Below are 18,572 nucleotides of genomic sequence, written 5' to 3'. Positions count from 1 at the left end.
CGGGGTGGATGGGATCTATCCAGTTATATTAAAGGAGGCAGCAAAGGAAGTAAGCAAACCCCTAGCCATAATTATGAGAGCTTCTTTGGACTCAGGGGAGGTACCCATAGACTGGGGATGTGCAAATGTAACCCCAATTCACAAAGGAGGATCAAAGGCTGACACAAGTAATTATAGACCTGTTAGTTTAACTTCGGTTCCAGGAAAATTAATGGAGGCACTGGTTAAAGAAGCACTGCAGGATCATCTAGACAAGAATTCAGTTATAGCTCAGACACAGCATGGTTTTGTTAAGGGCAGGTCTTGTCTGACCAATTTGATAGGATACTATGATGTAGTCACAAAAGAACTGGATGCAGGGAATAACTTTGATATTATATATTTGGATCTTAGAAAGGCTTTTGATACTGTTGCGCATGGAAGACTGCTGCACAAATTGGAGCAGTGTGGCATTGGAGGCAAATTGCTGCTATGGATAAAGGGATGGTTGAGTGGCAGAAGACAGAGAGTGGTAATCAATGGACACTGCTCAACGTGGACTAATGTTATTAGTGGAGTTCCTCAGAGTTCAGTGTTGGGTCCATTGTTGTTTTCTGTATTTATAAATGATATTGATGATGGTATATCAAGCTTAATGTCCAAGTTTGCAGACGATACAAAGGTTGGCAGGGTTGTTAAGGACACTACTGATGCTATGCTGCTGCAACAGGATCTGGAAAGGTTGAGCAGATGGGCTGAGAGGTGGCAAATGAAGTTTAACATTGACAAATGTAAAGTACTACATATGGGAAACAGTAACCCCAGATCAACGTATCAACTCTGAGGTACTACGCTGACAGTGGTAGAGAATGAAAGGGACCTGGGGGTGGTTGTGCAGGCAGATATGAAGTTCTCTGAGCAGTGCAGACGAGCTGCAAGAGTAGCTCATGGTGTCTTGTCAATTATATACAGGAATTTTTCTAGCAGGGATAGGAATGTGATTATTTCCTTGTGTAAGGCATTGGTCAGGCCACACCTTGAGTACTGTATACAGGTCTGGAGGCCTCATTTCAAGAAGGATGTAGAGCTGCTGGAACGAGTACAGAGAAGGGCAACAAGATTAGTGAATGGAACAAAGGGTTGCTCTTACGAAGAAAGGCTTAAGTTTTGCAAATTACAGAGTCTGGAGACTAGGCATCGGCGAGGTGATCTGATAGAGGTGTATAAGGCTTTGAATGGCTTGAGCATGCTCAATGCCAATGGGATTCTTCCTCTTGCTCAGAATAATCACCTGAGAGGGCATAAATTCAAATTGAGGAAGTACGGATGTCGGATAGATGTGCGGAAATTTGCCTTTAGCCAGCGGGCAGTTGGTTTGTGGAATAGACTTCCATCACTTGTTGTTGAAGTTGATAGCCTAAACAAATTTAAGGCTCAGCTGGACAGGTATTTCGAACGAACGGAGGAGTGAAATGGGAGTAGTGGTTGTGTTTTTTTTTTTTTTTTTTTTTTTTTTTTGGCTGATGCTGAATAAGCTTGCTTTCTTGCATCATATGCCTCTACTAATGCTAATGCTAATAAACTATCAAGTGAAACAGAAGCCTATGGTAGATATAAACTAGTCTGAAATCAAATCACAAAGGAGGTTAAGCCAGCAGAGACAAATTCCAGAAATCTTTGCCAAAGAATGCAAAGAAAAACAGCAGACTTCTTTTTTTATAAAAATACAGAAGGAAGGGGATGGATCAAATTGATTCACTTGATATCGATGGTTAGACCGTTGATGAACTGCTCAGATTGCTGACAAACTGAATGAGTATTTTGCATCTACCTTCACACATGAGGCATTCTTTAGGGAAGTGGAAGCCAGAAGTTTACCAGACTCTACAAGGGACCTAAATGATTTTGGAGTAACTGAGAGGAAAGTGGAAGAGAAAGTGTTGAAGTTAAACATAAGAAAGGCATCTGGGGTGGATGGTATCTATCCAGTTATATTAAGGGAAGGCAGCAAAGGAAGCAGCAAACCCTTAGCCAAAATTATGACAGCATCATTAAATTCAGGAGAGGTCGATGCAGACTGGAGATGTGCAAATGTATCTCCAATTCACAAAGAGGGATCAGAGGATGCCATAAGTATGACAGAGCTGTTAGTTTCAGAAGTTAGAGTCAGAAGTAGAAGAGAATCACTAAGAAAGAGAAGAATGATTATATCCAGCTCAGGACCCTGAGTGGCCAAATCCATTCTCCCCAGATGTGAGCCCCTGGGGTTAATATTATATTATACTATATTATTATATCTTACTGTGTGTGTGTGTGTGTGTGTGTGTGTGTGTGTGTGTGTGTGTGTGTGTGTGTGTGTGTGTGTGTGTGTGTGTGTGATGGAATAATCAGAAAGTGGAAATAAGAAGGTAGAAAAATGGAAATAAGAAGATAGAAAAATGAGGAAGTAGCCTTTCCCTTCCCTCTCACTTTATTCATATATATTATAGAAGGTTAAACTCATTTGTAAAACCTTCTATAATAAAATCTTTATAATCTATAATCAACTTATTATTATGCACTCACTTCTATACTTCAAACATTAAGCTGCAGTCTAATTGAAGCTGTCTTCTTTATCAGATCTTTTTCAGTTATATAATGAATGATGTCATATACCTTAACAAAGATTTTCTTATTTATGATTTTCGAGGTTGTTTCAAGTATAGGAATTTCACATTGTTCAACATAGTAAAATTTCTAGAACTGTGACAAATAACGAGGTTAAACAATCACACCGCCACATGTACTAACTTGCACATGACATATATTGCAAGAAAAAAAGATATATTTCAAACAAAAAAATATATACATATTTATGCATAAAACACATGTTCTTTAAGATTACACTGATCACTTTTAATAACGTATACAAATATTACTAAATAGAAAAAAACTGGCAATTCAAATCCCTCCTCAATTAGTTGTTATGTTGTTGTTATTTGATTTTTAGGAGCATTAGCAACTAAGGCCATATTGCTCCGGGGATATGCGGTGGTCACTCCCTGACCTTTCCGTATCCTCCGTATGTGGTGGTCACGGGCTTGAACCCCGGTCTAATCAAGAAGCGTGTGCTACGCACTGCCGCTCTTGCCCACCTGGCTACTGAGGCGCCACCCTCAATTAGTGTATATCTTCCTTCCCTCTCTCTCTCCACCACAATTTGTGTTCTTAGGTCACCAACTGTTTTTCTCCTCAGTATAAAAAGCCTTCAGCAAAAAAGCCTTCATGCATTAAGTTATAAATAAACAAAAAAATCACCATTTTACTTCTGCAAGGACTGAGATATTGCAGCTTCATTTTTCAGTTGTTTTATTTGCTTTTCTTTCTATTTGTGAAGTTCTTTGAAACTGGAAACTGCATTTAAAGTGATCAAACCATCCATTACTATCATTAAAAGCTTTTTAATTCACACCGACTCCAACCGTTTAATATGTATATGTAAATTTCATTAGAGACAATTTACATTAATTTCACTAATTATAGTAAGAAGTGTTAAAAATATTTAAAGGTATTTTGTATTAAACAACTAAAGATTTTTAACTTTTTTAATATTAGTTCTGATATTTTTAGCTTTATTTAATATTATTCCTGAAAATATAAATAACTGAAAGTAACATTAAGGCTGAAATGAAACTTATACAAAATTTTAAGAATTTCAGCAATATGAACTGAGTAATCCCATGGTGCTCATGCAAGAGACAAGTGGTGATGAATTAATGAAACAATGAACAAAGGGCAATGAACAATGAGCACTTCCTGTACATTTAAAATAATGTGTTCATTTATTTATGAAATGTCTTGAAATCTTCCAGTATGTGCCGCCATCTTTTATCAGTATTTATAAGTAATTGTTCAACATGGCTAAATTTCTAGAACTGCAACAAACAATGGGTTAAACAATCACACCGCCCTAGACATAGTTTATAATGAATGTCAGCACAAAATTAGATAAGGAAATGGCACCTGTTAGCCATTGTTCCCTGAATCTGACTTACAAAGACTATTAATTCATTCATTAATTAATTCAGTTTGTTGGCCTGATTTTCACTGAAAATCAGGCCCACAAACTGAATTAAGTAATAAGACAAAAAAAAGACAGTATTACATGAAAAAAGAAGTACTATTGGACAAAAAAGTCTAAATAAGAGCAAATTAATAATTTAAACCATTTAAGTACAAAGCTTTAATTAGTTTGAATTTTCAACATTTCATGAAGAAACTTGCTCCACAGAGTTCACCACTAGCAGAAAACTCACTGATCAGGAGGGCCCAGACTTGTTCAGGGAACTCACTCCACAAAGGATTAATAACCTGAAAAAATCACTTTTACATAAAATAAATAAAAGAGACCCCCCCTGCTCAAAAAAGTTATTCTGAAGACCTCCTATTATTATACTAACTTTTTTTTTTTTTTACAAAGTATGTGTTTTCAATGTCTACTACAGATTGATAATGATTAATTTTTAATTATTTTAATTAATTTTTGTTTGTTATATATATATTTTTTTAATTCTAAAAGTGATGCACATAAACCATAAAAAAAAAATGTCTGACAGTAACATAATTTTCAAATTCCTCTTTATTTTATTACAAACAATACTGAGTCATTTACCTGAGGCCCAATCACGCCAGGTGGACCAGGAGGTCCAGAAGGACCTATTTCACCCTAAAAAGAACAATGAAATTCCAATGAAATAATATTAAATATAAAATAATAGTAAATAAAGCTGGAATAAAAAGTATGCAACTCAATGTAGCCATTTCATCAACACTAGTTATATTCCTACTTATGATGTTACACTAAATGACCAATTTTTCTCTTTTCAAAACTAATTAGCATCTGTCTCCTAACTTCTTATGAACTGTTTTCCTGTTAAAAATTCATGCCACTATTGCCTACAATGTGTGTAGTATTTTGCTCAATAATAATAATATTAGTAAAGGCCAAAAAATGCAATAAGGCAGGCTTTTGCCACATAAACTAAAAAAAAAAAAAAAAAAAAAAGTTTATGCAATCCTTAAATCTCATCCCTTAACTCTTCTCAATGCCAGAAGATACTGATCCAGCTGCCCCTTAAATTTCACCGGGCTGTCATCCTCAACAAGCCAGGATGGGAAATTTATTCCTGTGGTCAGCTAAATGTTAATTTAACATAAGCCATGCTCTTCAATCCTCCCACATTCAAGACGTCTAGTTTCCAAGCTCTGTAATCCACACATCACTAGTTTCTCCTTGTATGGACGTTCCTTTACTGTTCCCACCAGACAATGCCCAAGTAGCAGTCTCAGACTGGAATACAATATTCCACTATGCAAGTCAATAGCATGGCCTTCCACCTGGTTACACTGCATGCTACCCTCCATGTCTGTTTGCATCATAATTGTGCATTGAATTGCATAAAAGTATCGGTAAGGGTATCAAATCCACGTGTTACAAGTTGCAGCTCCACTGAACGAGAAGTTTTTTAGCCATATTTAGCCACTTTATTGACCATTTTTTACATCAAATTATTTTCTATAAGTAGCTTATAGACCTAGGCAGGATCGCTAGTTTATTCTAATTGAGACAGCGAGATATGAAAGTAATCAATACTTGTCCGTAGATTTACCCGTTCGTAACTTGCCGCCTTTGTCATACGATACATTATATACCAAACTAGATAGCGTTAGTATAGTATAATATTGTCAATTGTCAATTAATAAGTAAATCTATTAAACTTGTTAAATTTCGTTGTCAATTAAATTAACTTTTAACTAAATACATATAACGACTTACATTATAAACGTAACATAATTAATTAATACATAACTTGATACGGAAGTTATATAAAGGGAACTCGTAGAAAATTAACACTTGAAACTGAAAAATATATATACCATTATAACTGTGTAGGGATACAAGTTTAGGGTTATAATTTTGTACTGAAATTGAAATTTTATTGAAATTAAATTGAAATCATGACTAAGACCAGGGCAGCAAAGCAAAAGGCTCAAGAAAATGGGAGTGCTGTGGCTCAGAGGAGAACTGAGGGGGTCATTTGTCCTCTGAATCACAGCCTTTTAAAATGCACTGCTTGCATGATGGTTGCGGAGCAATCGGGTATGGGACATGATATTGCCATGGGGGATGTCTTGTGTGTGCGTGATGCAAGGAGTGTAATGAAATCAGGCGACAACTCAGCGTTGTTATGGGCTTATATGAGAGCTTGAAGGACAGGGTGGATGCCCTCGAAGGATTTAAAGTGAGGGGGCCCATCAAGCTCTCAGCTGCCCACATCAAGAGCTTGCGCTTAGTCATCGTGCAACACAGCGGCAACCGCCAAGTCAGAATGCGCTGGACCCACAGGAACTAGTAGTTGTTGGTGACTCTATTGTCAGGGAAACGGGGAACATGCTTGTAAAAAGGATAGGTGGAACAGGACCAGGGTATGTCTGCCAGGGGCAAAGGTTGATGACGTTGTAGAGCGGATATCATCTTTTAAGGGCACTAAAGGTAATATAGTTGTACACATTGGCACTAATGATATTAAGAGTAGGAGACCGGCAGAATTACATAACAAGTAAAGGTCACTGTTGAAAAAAAGCCGTTAATTAGGGTTGAATTTGAAAGGGTCTGCAATTCTGCCCAGACACGATAGGAGGGAGTATATGATGAGAGCCTTATCGATCAATTCGGCCCTGGAAAGATTGTGCAAGGCTCAAGGGCTAGAATTTTTTTCAGCCTGGTCTGCATTTGTTAACAGAAAGGAATGCTTCTACAGGATGGAATACACTTAAATAGAAAGGGTGCAAGAATATTTGCTGATGCTATCGAGGCAATGTTAGGTGGGTCGGAAAACTGCTAGCTTGGGGGGATACAAGGACTAATAGATTAACAGTAGCCACTGGCAGAGGTGAGAGTGATTCTTGCACTGCTACTATTGGAATGAGCAAAAGCCTGGAAAACAAGATGCAGGATATTTCAGAGACTGCTGGGAGTCATTGCGGTACAAGTAAACACATGGGTTGTGTTAGGGTAGCTAAGAAAAAGAATAGGTGCATGTATACTTGCGTGTACACCGATGCTAGGAGTTTGGTAAATAAATTTGATGAATTTGAGGTATTGCTCAAAGCATTAAAGCCGGATATTGTTGGGATATCAGAGACGTGGTGTCACACAGATATAAGGAATGAAGAACTGGAATTTGGGGCGTACAACGTCAACAGAAAGGATAGACAGGACAGGAGGGGAGGAGGGGTTATGCTATTAGTTAAGAAACTCATAAAATCCAAGGAAGTAAAGCCAGTCGACATCGCTGGACAGTGCAGTGTCCAGTCAGTTTGGTGTAACATAAGCACTGGGAGATAAAAATTGAGAGTAGGAGTGTGCTATAGGCCTAATGACTCTGATGAGTATAATAAGAAACCGTACAGGGAAATAGAGTGGGCCAGTAAATCTGAGAGTCTTATAATGGGGGATTTTAATTTCCCAGATATTGACTGGAATTTGTGGGTTGGTCACTCGCACACTAGCAAGGCATTTGTGGATTTATTGGATGATTGTTTTCTGTTCGGGAGGCAACTAGAGGGAGTAATACTCTTGATTTGATTATCAGTAGTGATTCTTCATACATTAAGAATCTGCAGATAGAGGAACCACTAGGTGGCAGTGATCACAGTGTGCTGAAGTGGGATTTACTCAAAGAGGTAACTACCATCAGGGGTAAATGGAAGGGTTATTGCTTTCGTAAAGGCGACTAGGATGGTCTATGGCTTATGTTAGACCACACTTGGAATACTGTGTTCAAGTATGGAGACCGCACCTAAAGAAAGACATCGAGCTTCTTGAAAGGGTGCAAAGACGGGTAACTCACCTGGTGAGATCGGCAAAAGGGCATCCTTATGAAGAAAGACTTTGAATATGTGGGTTGCAGAGTTTGGAAACTAGACACCTTAGAGGAGATTTGATTGAGGTGTTTAAGGCTCTGAGAGGCATCAGTAAAATGAATGAGGACGAAATTTTCAAGATTATAAATGATGCTAGAACTAGGGGACATAAATTCAAGTTATGGGGGGGAAATGTTTAGATTGGACTGCAGGAATTTTTATTTTAGCCAGCGAGTTATAAATTACTGGAATAAGTTGCCTTCATGGGTGGTAGAGGCCGACAGTTTGGGGAAATTCAAAGGTCATCTGGATAGTACCTTCGGGTAAGGGAAACGCATAGGATGATAGGTTTAATTTTTAATTTAATTTTATTAATTATTATTATCTATTTATTTTATTTATTTATTTTTATTTTTTTTGTTTTTATCATTGTTTTGTTCGGATATATATATATATTTTTTTTTTTTTTTTTTTTTTTTTGGCTGGTGCAGCATAAGCCATAGGCTTTTTTGCACCATGCGGCCATTACTAATACTAATACTAACTTTGCTTCACATGAGTTTTGCAAATGTGGACTTCTAGTTTCAAAATTTCCCTAAACTTTAATGAAATTACTGCATACAGTTAGATTAGAAAAATTCAGTAGAGAATTACACAGAGATAAGAAAAAGTTGAAATTTCTAATATGCAGTTAAAAGAATCCTATGCTCACTCAGCTATAAAGCTATGGGATTGTAAAAAAAAAATAAGAAATTACTAAACAGTTGTGTGGAGAATGCTAAAACTAACCTATATATTTCCATAATAATGCTATGAGTGCAGCTAATAAATCTGATGAATTTGAGGTACTGGTTAAGTGGTTAAGTTAAGTTACCAAACTGTCATAATTGTTCACTTTGGTAACAATCTTAATTGGTAACTTAAGGTTGTTACCAAAAAAAGTCTTAATAGAAATATCAGAAATATGGTTTCAATTTAATATACAAGATGCAGTATTTGAATACAGTAAATGCAATATATTGCAGGAATGACAGACATGATAGAAGAAGAAAAGGAGGGTATGCTTTTAACTGCCAAATATATACATTCAAGGTGAGCTTGGCTTCTGTGCCAGGAAAAATAATGGAGTTAGTGGTTAAAGGATCATCAGGACAAAATGCAGTTATTAGTTGTCAGGATCATCTTGACAGAATGCAGTTATATGGCATCATAGTATGGATTTGTTAAGGGGAGTCTTGTCTGACCAATTTGATTAGCTATTGTGAGGTAGTCCCAAAGGAACTGGATGCAAAAAATATTTTCAACATCATATATTCATATCTCAGTAAAGCTCTTGATTCCATATGAACAACTGCTGTACAAATGGAATAGTGTGGTAACGGGACAAGTTACTGCTAAGGACAAAGGGATTATTAAAAGCACTGCTCTTCATGGACTAATGTTTATTAATGGAGACTTTCAAGATTCAGTTCTGAGGCCCCTTAAAGTTTTTAATATTTATTAATGACATTGATGAAGGCATAATTGTGCTTAATGTCTAAGTCTGATGATTATACAAAGATTGGCAGTTAATAACAGAAATCAGTATGTTACTACAATAAGACCTGGATAAATTAGGCTGACAGGCTGAAAAATATCAGCTGAGGTTTAACATTGATGAATGTAAGGTAGCAAAAATCCCTGAGTATTTTGTCTACAAGAACAAAGAGTTGATTATCCCATTGTATAAAGGAATGAGTAATGCATATCCAACTGGAAAATATGATCTAGATGTGGATCTATTGGAACAGGTACAGAGAAGGACAAGTTTAGTCAGGCAAATAGAAGACTATTCTTATTAAGAAGAAACTGAGTTCTGGAAACTGGATACCTGCAAGGAGGACTGATTGAAATGTTTGATGCTTTAACAGAGTTGAGTAAACTAAATGCTGATGGTATCCTTACTCTTCCTTGAATGACATAAGAGGACATATATTTAAATTGTAAAAGGATGATTACAGGACAGATGTGCAAAACTTTGCTTTTGGCCTTAGAGTAATTGACTGCTGGAATAAAGTTTCACCTAATGTTGTGGAAGTGGGTATTTTGAATAAATTTAGAGAAAGACAGGATTAGAAGGGATGGGCTTTTTTTGGCTGATGCTGTGAAAGCTTGTTTCTTTGCATCATTTTATCACTACTAATATTATCCAATAGATAACTGTACTGAATCAGTCCAGTGTGATATATGAATTAGGAAAACAAAAATGGGAATAAGAGTATCTTTATAGCTGAGATAACTGTGATGTGCAATGAGTATAGCAAACATCTTTATAAATAAAGTAGGTCAGAAAATCATAAATATCTTATTATGGAGGCAGGGGACTTTAATTTCTAGAGATTGGTTCGCTTGTGTGTTGGCCACATACCTTGTAACAGGACACTTCTGCATTTGCTTCATGACTGCATTCTATATTATCCCATTACAAATGCAAAGGAAAGAAACAATCACTATGTGGTTATAAAAGGTAACCTGATTATTTTCTATCAAAGTTGCCGTCACTGCCACCCAGTGTTCATGGGATGCATTAATATGGGATATATATTAGCAAATAAAATAATTTTAATGAGTAGGGGGAGATTAGAATGGTCTTATGCATCTTCTAAGTTCTTTTCAGTGGAACTAAATGGTAAATTTGATAAATACAAACAGTAAATAGGAAATGATCAAGGAAGTTATTCTAGAAACTGCTATGCTTTTTATACCAACTATGAGGTATTGTTCAGATACAGACCAAAATCAGTTCAAAATGTATAGTAGCTTCTAAAATAACTTCCTTGAACATTTCTTGAAGAAATAAACATTTTCATAAAATATTACAAGAGATCCTTGACTCCTATAATGAATATAAACTAGTCTGAAATAAAATCCACTCAGAGAGTTATGCAAGCAAGACAGATAATGAGACACCCATGGTTAAGTGTACAAAGAAAAATAGCATAGGATCCTTTGCTTATGTTAGCAGTAAAAAAGAAAGTAATTGGCCATATTCGTCCGCTTGATATCTATGGTAACAGTATTGATCCTGAACTTGCTGTTGATAGCTGAATAAATATTTTCCTCCACATTTTTAACATGTGAAGACGTTTTCAAACTTGATGATAAAATCATTCAGTTCCCAGTTAGTATCAGCACAGCACAGCACAGCACAGCAGATACTAACTGGGAACTGAATGATTTTATGATAAGTGAATAGAACAAAAATTGACATTATTGCAATTAAAAGTGAAGGCATGCATTAGGAGCTAATAGAATCAATCCAATTATACTAAGAGATGCAGCAAAAGAAGGGAGGGGGTTGCAACATTTTGTAATCCCCCCTCACTTTTTTTTAGTATCAATTTGGAATTCTGTCTCTTGGATGTTCTTTAATCTCCAAAAAGCTTCCTATGCATACCAATTCTTCTTTTGATTTCTTGGTTTCAACTCCCATCCTCTGTGACCCATCTTCCAAGATAGTGAAATCTTGTCACTTCACTGACCACTTTCTTTCCAATTTTGAGATGGCATCTCCTTGGTCCCTCTACTTTGGAATGACCATACACTTTGTTTTCAATGAATACACTTCTAGTCCCTTTTCTCTGCTTAAATCTGCAATTCTCTCAAAAAGCACTTGAAAATCTCTCTTTTATTCAACTATGAGCACTGTCATATATTATTTCACTGTAAATTCTGAATATCTCTTTAGAGAGAATGCACCTTTATCTCACCCTTCCTTCAATGCTGATATAATCCAAGGTCTTGTCTTCTCTCCAATGACTTTTTTTATAAGGCTGAGGTCTTTGCTGTTCAATCCCTTTTCTTCTAACACTTTCATTAGAACATGATGATTGACTCTTTGTATGCTTTAGTGTAGTCCATGAAGCAGACATGTCTTTCTGGAAAGGTCTGCTTCATGGATATTCTGCTTATTGGTGCACAAAAAGAAACATATCTTTTGGACATCAGTACACCTCTCTATAAGGGCAAAGATCCAACAAATGTCCTTAGGGTAAAGACTGAAATTGCAGGGCCTTTATCTTTAATAAATAAGCTAACACAAAACAGTGATTAAGTTAGGATAATAAAACAATGATTAAGGTATAAGCATGTTTGAATTTTTGAAGTTATGAATTGTGTTCAGATCAATGGAAGGGGGAAGGGGGGGAACCTTATCTTGAAAAATAAAAATACAGAAAAATTGCTTACTGGCATGCCTCGTTCTCCAGGCATTCCTGGAAATCCATCTTTTCCACGTGAACCCTGTTAAAGTCAGAATAAAAGTTAGTATAACATAATGATAATTGGTGGGGGGGCATTAAGATGCCATTATTGTTTACTTTTACAAGAAATATAGAAAATGTCAGTAAATTTATAATTAAATAAGCAATAACATTTTACTCCACAATACAAAAAAAAAAAAAAAATTATTTGAGCATTATATTTCAAATGTTACAATTATACCAAAAAAAGATACAATATTCACTACAGTAATGTTATTCAGGTCTGCAGATTATTAAATCAACTTAACCAGTAGTCTCTCTTCCTCCTAGGCACATTCAACTCTTGTCACAGTTTATTGCCAAAAAAGGGTGACTATGTATTGTTAATATCCAGTGGTGGATCTAAGAAATATGGGCCATTTAGTGAACTAAAATAGGAGCCCACATTCAGTACTGAATACTAAGGACTTAGTTTATGTTAGAGTAGAGTATAATGAGGGATGAAATTATTAACACATCAAAGACTAGCAATTTATATTATTAAGAAGTATTTTTCCATTTATTAAAATAACAGAAAAAAAGTAACATGCATTGTGTAACATGTTTGTTATCTTATGATGAACAAGATGTGAGTATATTGCTATACCTATTTATATACTAACATAAATAACATATTAAAATAAAAAATGAGTAGCTAGGAAAATTCAGTTTATTCAAACTCCTCTTACTTGCATAAACAATTATTAAGGTATAAGCATGTTTGAATTTTTGAAATTATGTTCATATCTTCATTAAATTATGTTCACAGACTGTTAAATTTGTTCCAGAATTTCAATAAATCAAATTACATAATCATTCACGAAATTTTATGTTATGTATCTATACCATTCTAGAAAAAATACAATACCATAATATCCAAATTATACTTGTTTTTATTTAAACAAACTCTGCATTGTAATTCCTAACTCAGTGGAGCCTGAGTATTGAGAGATCTGTTCAGAATTTGGTGACCTTGCCGACAATTAAATCTGCCAATGTCGATATCTCCCCCTTTCTGTTTCCATTATTAGATTAATTCAAAAAGGTACGCTGCAAAATGATAATAAAAAACAAACAAAGTGCAGATTGGAAATTTCTAAATTATATTATTAATAGAAACAATGGGAGGGACAGAGGGCATATGGGTTAACTTTTTTGACAATAAACTGTAATAAGTGAACAATTTGCAACCCTACACATTACTTCAATGCACTTTGTGCTTTTTTTTTTTTTTTTTTTTACTCTTTGTGTTATCTTTTCTTGGTTTGCTGTAATATGTGATTAAGAAACCAGCAAACTTTCAAAATGCAACATTCTGATAAACTGATTTTCACTTCTGAGTGAAAGTGTCATTATTACCTACTATCTAAATTGAAGTAACCTATTAAGAGGGTAGCTCCTTCAAAGTCATGATTAAGTCCTTTGTCATTATTATCAAAGGATAATTATATATATACATAATTATCCTTTGTAAAAAGGATAGGTGGAGTAGGACCAGGGTGTGTCTGCCAGGGGCAAAGGTTGATGACGTTGTAGAGCGGATATCATCTTTTAAGGTCACAAATGGTGATATAGTTGTACACGTTGGAACTAATGATATTAAGAATAGGAGACCGAGGAATTACTTAGCAAGTACAGGTCACTGTTGAAAAAAAGCCGTGAATTAGGGTTGACTTTGAAAGTGTCTGCAATTCTGCCCAGACACGATAGGAGGGAGTATATGATGAGAGCCTTGTCGATCAATTCGGCCCTGGAGGGATTGTGCAAGGCTCAAGGGGTAGAATTTTTTTCAGCCTGGACTGTACTTGTTAACAGGAGAAATTGCTTCTACAGGGATGGGATACACTTAAATAGAAAGGGTGCAAGAATTTTTGCTGATGCTATCGAGGCAGTGTTAGGTGGGTCGGAAAACTGCTAGTTGGGGGGGATACAAGGACTAATAGATTAACAGTAGCCACTGGCAGAGGTGGAAGTGATTCTTGCACTGCTTCTATTGAAATGAGCAGAAACCTGAAAAACAAGATGCAGGATATTTCAGAGACTGCTGGGAGTCATTGCGGTACAAGTAAACACATGGGTTGTGTTAGGGTAGCTAAGAATAGAAACAGGTGCATGTATACCTGCGTGTACACAAATGCTAGGAGTTTGGTAAATAAATTTGATGAATTTGAGGTATTGCTCAAAACATCAAAGGCAGATATTATTGAGATATCAGAGACGTGGTGTCACACAGATATAAGTAATGCGGAACTGGAATTTGGGGAATACAATGTGTATAGAAAGGATAGACAGGACAGGAGGGGAGGAGGGGTTATGCTATTAGTTAAAAAACACATAAAATCCAAGGAAGTGAAGCCAGTCGACATTGATGGACAGGGCAGTGTCGAGTCAGTTTGGTGTGACATAAGTATAGGGCAATCAAAATTGAGAGTAGGAGTGTGCTATAGGCCTAATGATTCTGATGAGTATAATAAGATATTGTACAGGGAAATAGAGTGGGCCAGTAAATCAGAGAGTCTTATAATGGGGGATTTTAATTTCCCAGATATTGACTGGAACTTGTGGGTTGGTCACTCGCACACTAGCAAGGCTTTTGTGGATTTATTGGATGATTGTTTTCTACATCAGCATGTTTGTGAGGCAACAAGAGGGAGCAATACTCTTGATCTGATTATCAGTAGTGATTCTTCATGCGTTAAGAATCTGCAGATAAATGAACCACTAGGTTGCAGTGATCACAGTGTGTTGAAGTGGGATTTACTCAAGGAGGTAACTACCATCAGGGGTAAAGGGAAGGGTTTTTGTTTTCGTAAAGGCGACTATGATGGTCTGAGACAGTATTTAAATTCTATACAGTGGGACCAACTGATGATGTTACCAACAGCAAACTCAAAATGGGAAGCATTCAAGGAACTAATCTTGGAGGCTACCAGGCTTTACATACCAACTAAGAAATATTGTTCAAGGTTTAGGCCTAAATGGTTGTCAGATGAACTAATGAGACATGTGGCAGAGAAGAAAAATGCATGGGATACATACAAATTAATGGGTGACATGGAAGCCTATGATAGATATAAGTTGGTCTGTAACCAAGTCACAAAGGAGATTAGGCAGGCAAAGGCAGACTACGAAAAATCCTTGGCAAAGGATGCAAAGAAAAACAGAAAAGAGTTCTTTACATATTTAAACTCAAGAAGGAAAGGGATGAATCAGATTGGTCCACTGGATATTGATGGTTCAACAGTTGAGGATCCTGCTCAGGTGGCTGACAATCTAAACGAGTATTTTGCATCTACATTCACGCATGAGGAGTTATTCAGGAAGGAGAATGATGCAGGTAAAGTAAACATTGGCAGTGAGCTGGATGATTTTGTAATAACTGAGAGGAGAGTGGAGGAGAGACTGTTGAGGATAAACATAAAAAAGGCACCTGGGGTGGATGGGATCTATCCAGTTATATTAAAGGAGGCAGCAAAGGAAGTAAGTAAACCCCTAGCCATAATTATGAGAGCTTCTTTGGACTCAGGGGAGGTACCCATAGACTGGGGATGTGCAAATGTAACCCCAATTCACAAAGGAGGATCAAAGGCTGACACAAGTAATTATAGACCTGTTAGTTTAACTTCTGTTCCAGGTAAATTAATGGAGGCACTGGTTAAAGAAGCACTGCAGGATCATCTAGACAAGAATTCAGTTATAGCTCAGACGCAGCATGGTTTTGTTAAGGGCAGGTCTTGCCTGACCAATCTGATTGGATACTATGATGTAGTCACAAAAGAACTGGATGCAGGGAATAACTTTGATATTATATATTTGGATCTTAGAAAGGCTTTTGATACTGTTGCACATGGAAGACTGCTGCACAAATTGGAGCAGTGTGGCATTGGAGGCAAATTGCTGCTATGGATAAGGGGATGGTTGAGTGGCAGAAGACAGAGAGTGGTAATCAATGGACACTGCTCAACGTGGACTAATGTTATTAGTGGAGTTCCTCAGGGTTCAGTGTTGGGTCCGTTGTTGTTTTCGGTGTTTATGAATGATATTGATGATGGGATATCAAGTTTAATGTCCAAGTTTGCAGATGATACAAAGGTTGGCAGAGTTGTTAAGGACACTACTGATGCTATGCTGCTGCAACAGGATCTGGAAAGGTTGAACAGATGGGCTGAGAGGTGGCAAATGAAGTTTAACATTGACAAATGTAAAGTACTACATATGGGAAACAGTAACCCCAGAGCAACGTATCAGCTCTGCGGTACTGCACTAACAGTGGTGGAGAATGAAAAGGACCTGGGGGTAATTGTGCAGGCAGATATGAAGTTCTCTGAGCAGTGCAGACGAGCTGCAAGAATAGCTCATGGTGTCTTGTCAATGATATACAGGAATTTTTCTAGCAGGGATAAGGAGGTGATTATTCCCTTGTATAAGGCAATGGTTAGGCCACATCTTGAGTACTGTATACAGGTCTGGAGGCCTCATTTCAAGAAGGATGTAGAGCTGCTGGAACGGGTACAGAGAAGGGCAACAAGATTAGTGAATGGAACAAAGGGTTGCTCTTACGAAGAAAGGCTTAAGTTTTGCAAATTACAGAGTCTGGAGACTAGGCACCGGCGAGGTGATCTGATAGAGGTGTATAAGGCTTTGAATGGTTTGAGCATGCTCAATGCCAATGGGATTCTTCATCTTGCTCAGAATAATCACCTCAGAGGGCATAAATTCAAATTGAGGAAGGATGGATGTCGGATAGATGTGCGGAAATTTGCCTTTGGCCAGCGGGTGGTTGGTTGGTGGAACCGACTTCCATCACTTGTTGTTGAAGTTGATAGCCTAAACAAATTTAAAGCTCAACTGGACAGGTATTTCGAACGAACGGAGGGGTGAAATGGGAGTGGTGTGTTTTTTTTTTTGTTTTTTTTGGCTGATGCTGAATAAGCTTGCTTTCTTGCATCATATGCCTCTACTAATGCTAATGCTAATGCTAATGCTAAAAGTCAGCAAATTAGTGAAAAAACACAACTGAAAAAAGAATATTTGAAAATATTTTCCAATAAAGAAAAGCAACGATATAAAACCTATAACAAAATTTAAATGACCTAATTAAAAGACCTTGTGTAACTTAATAGATAGTGATAATTTTATGACAAACTACTAGAGATGATGTTTAAAATTATCATTTTAAAGATTGCATCAGGAGCTTGAGCATAAGAGGGAGGAGTAGGAGGGTATTTGAAAGAAAGAGAGAAAAATAATCTTGCTGTCAAAAAAGAAATTGAAGTGCAGACTTGTAATATGACACCACTGTTTTATGACCCCCCCCCCCTTTTTTTTTGTTAAAATCCTGCAGATATATATTACTCTCAAAAGTATTTGGGCATAAGTACTCTTCAAGAAAATGTATATTTTCTCAAGAAATTAGTAACATGTGGACTTTTTGCTTGAAAATAGTCTTTTCATTGTATAAGTTGTAAACAAAATAATAAAATTTAATAAAACAAAATGAATAATTTCCCTGCTGAGCTTAACTTTCTGACTGGCAGGGGGAGAGAAAGAAATTCAAGAAATCCTTTAAGCCACAAGAGAGAGAGAGCTAAAAAAAATCAGTGGCCAATTTGATTACAGTTCTCTCATATTTTACCTTCAATTTCAAAATTAATGCTTAACTGCAACAAAAAGAACTAACTGCTCAGCAGTACAGTTATATATATTTTTTATCAAACGTTTACCAACACATGGAAACATACATTGGTTTGAATTCAGTTTTATGATATGAGCTGCTTGTAAAAGAATAAGAAATGATATGTAGAACACTTCAATATGATATGTAGAACACTTCCGTATAATACTCTCCAGAAATTAAGATGAAAACAATTAAAAAATCGAAAATCTTACATTACAGTAAGTGATTTTTAATTAGTTAATTATTTCTTACTGTGATGTAAGATTTTTGATTTCTTAATTGTTTTAATTTTAATTTCTGAAGAGTATTATACGGAAGTGTTCTACGTATCATATTGAGGTAAACTTCTCTTATTCTTTTATAATTAAAAATTAAATGAACACAATTAAAAATTAAGTCAAAAATTAATTTAACGAAACAAATTGCAAAACGATTTTCCTTCCTGAAGCTGACAATGCTTTCGACCGTATGCCGTGATCACAGGAATGAAAATTACTGAATAGGGGTGAGCATGGAACTTAAATAGGGATTATTTGTCTTTGAGCATGTGCATAAAGGACCATGAGTCAGAGATTAGATATGGCCGGCGAACATTAATAGAATTCTCATGTAATTTAATTTCAACAGTTTCTCCAATTAATAGTCTTGTATAATTATGTTGGACACTAAGTATTTTGGCCTCGTTAAATAAAAAGATATGTTTTTCATTAACGGCATGAAAGGCTAATTCT

At 36.2% G+C, this 18,572-nt stretch overlaps 1 protein-coding gene across 1 annotated transcript in view; it reads right to left on the bottom strand.

The window, feature by feature from the left end:
* The window catches only part of LOC150089465 (uncharacterized), a 1,372,165-nt gene that overhangs the window by 650,833 nt on the left and 702,760 nt on the right, over positions 1-18,572 (bottom strand). The window contains exons 32-33 of the mRNA XM_090389992.1: positions 12,112-12,165; positions 4,631-4,684 (exon numbers count right to left, since the gene is read on the bottom strand). Of these exons, the coding sequence (XP_090246118.1) occupies positions 4,631-4,684; positions 12,112-12,165 (108 nt within the window). The remainder of the gene's footprint in view (positions 1-4,630; positions 4,685-12,111; positions 12,166-18,572) is intronic.

This window comes from Mastigoproctus giganteus, chromosome 2 (genome assembly GCF_048544385.1).
Source record: "Mastigoproctus giganteus isolate SK-2022 chromosome 2, ASM4854438v1, whole genome shotgun sequence".
In the NCBI taxonomy this organism is placed as follows: domain Eukaryota; kingdom Metazoa; phylum Arthropoda; class Arachnida; order Uropygi; family Thelyphonidae; genus Mastigoproctus; species Mastigoproctus giganteus.
Note: the sequence above shows the minus strand (reverse complement) of the source record. Positions and strands in the feature narration are given on the sequence as shown.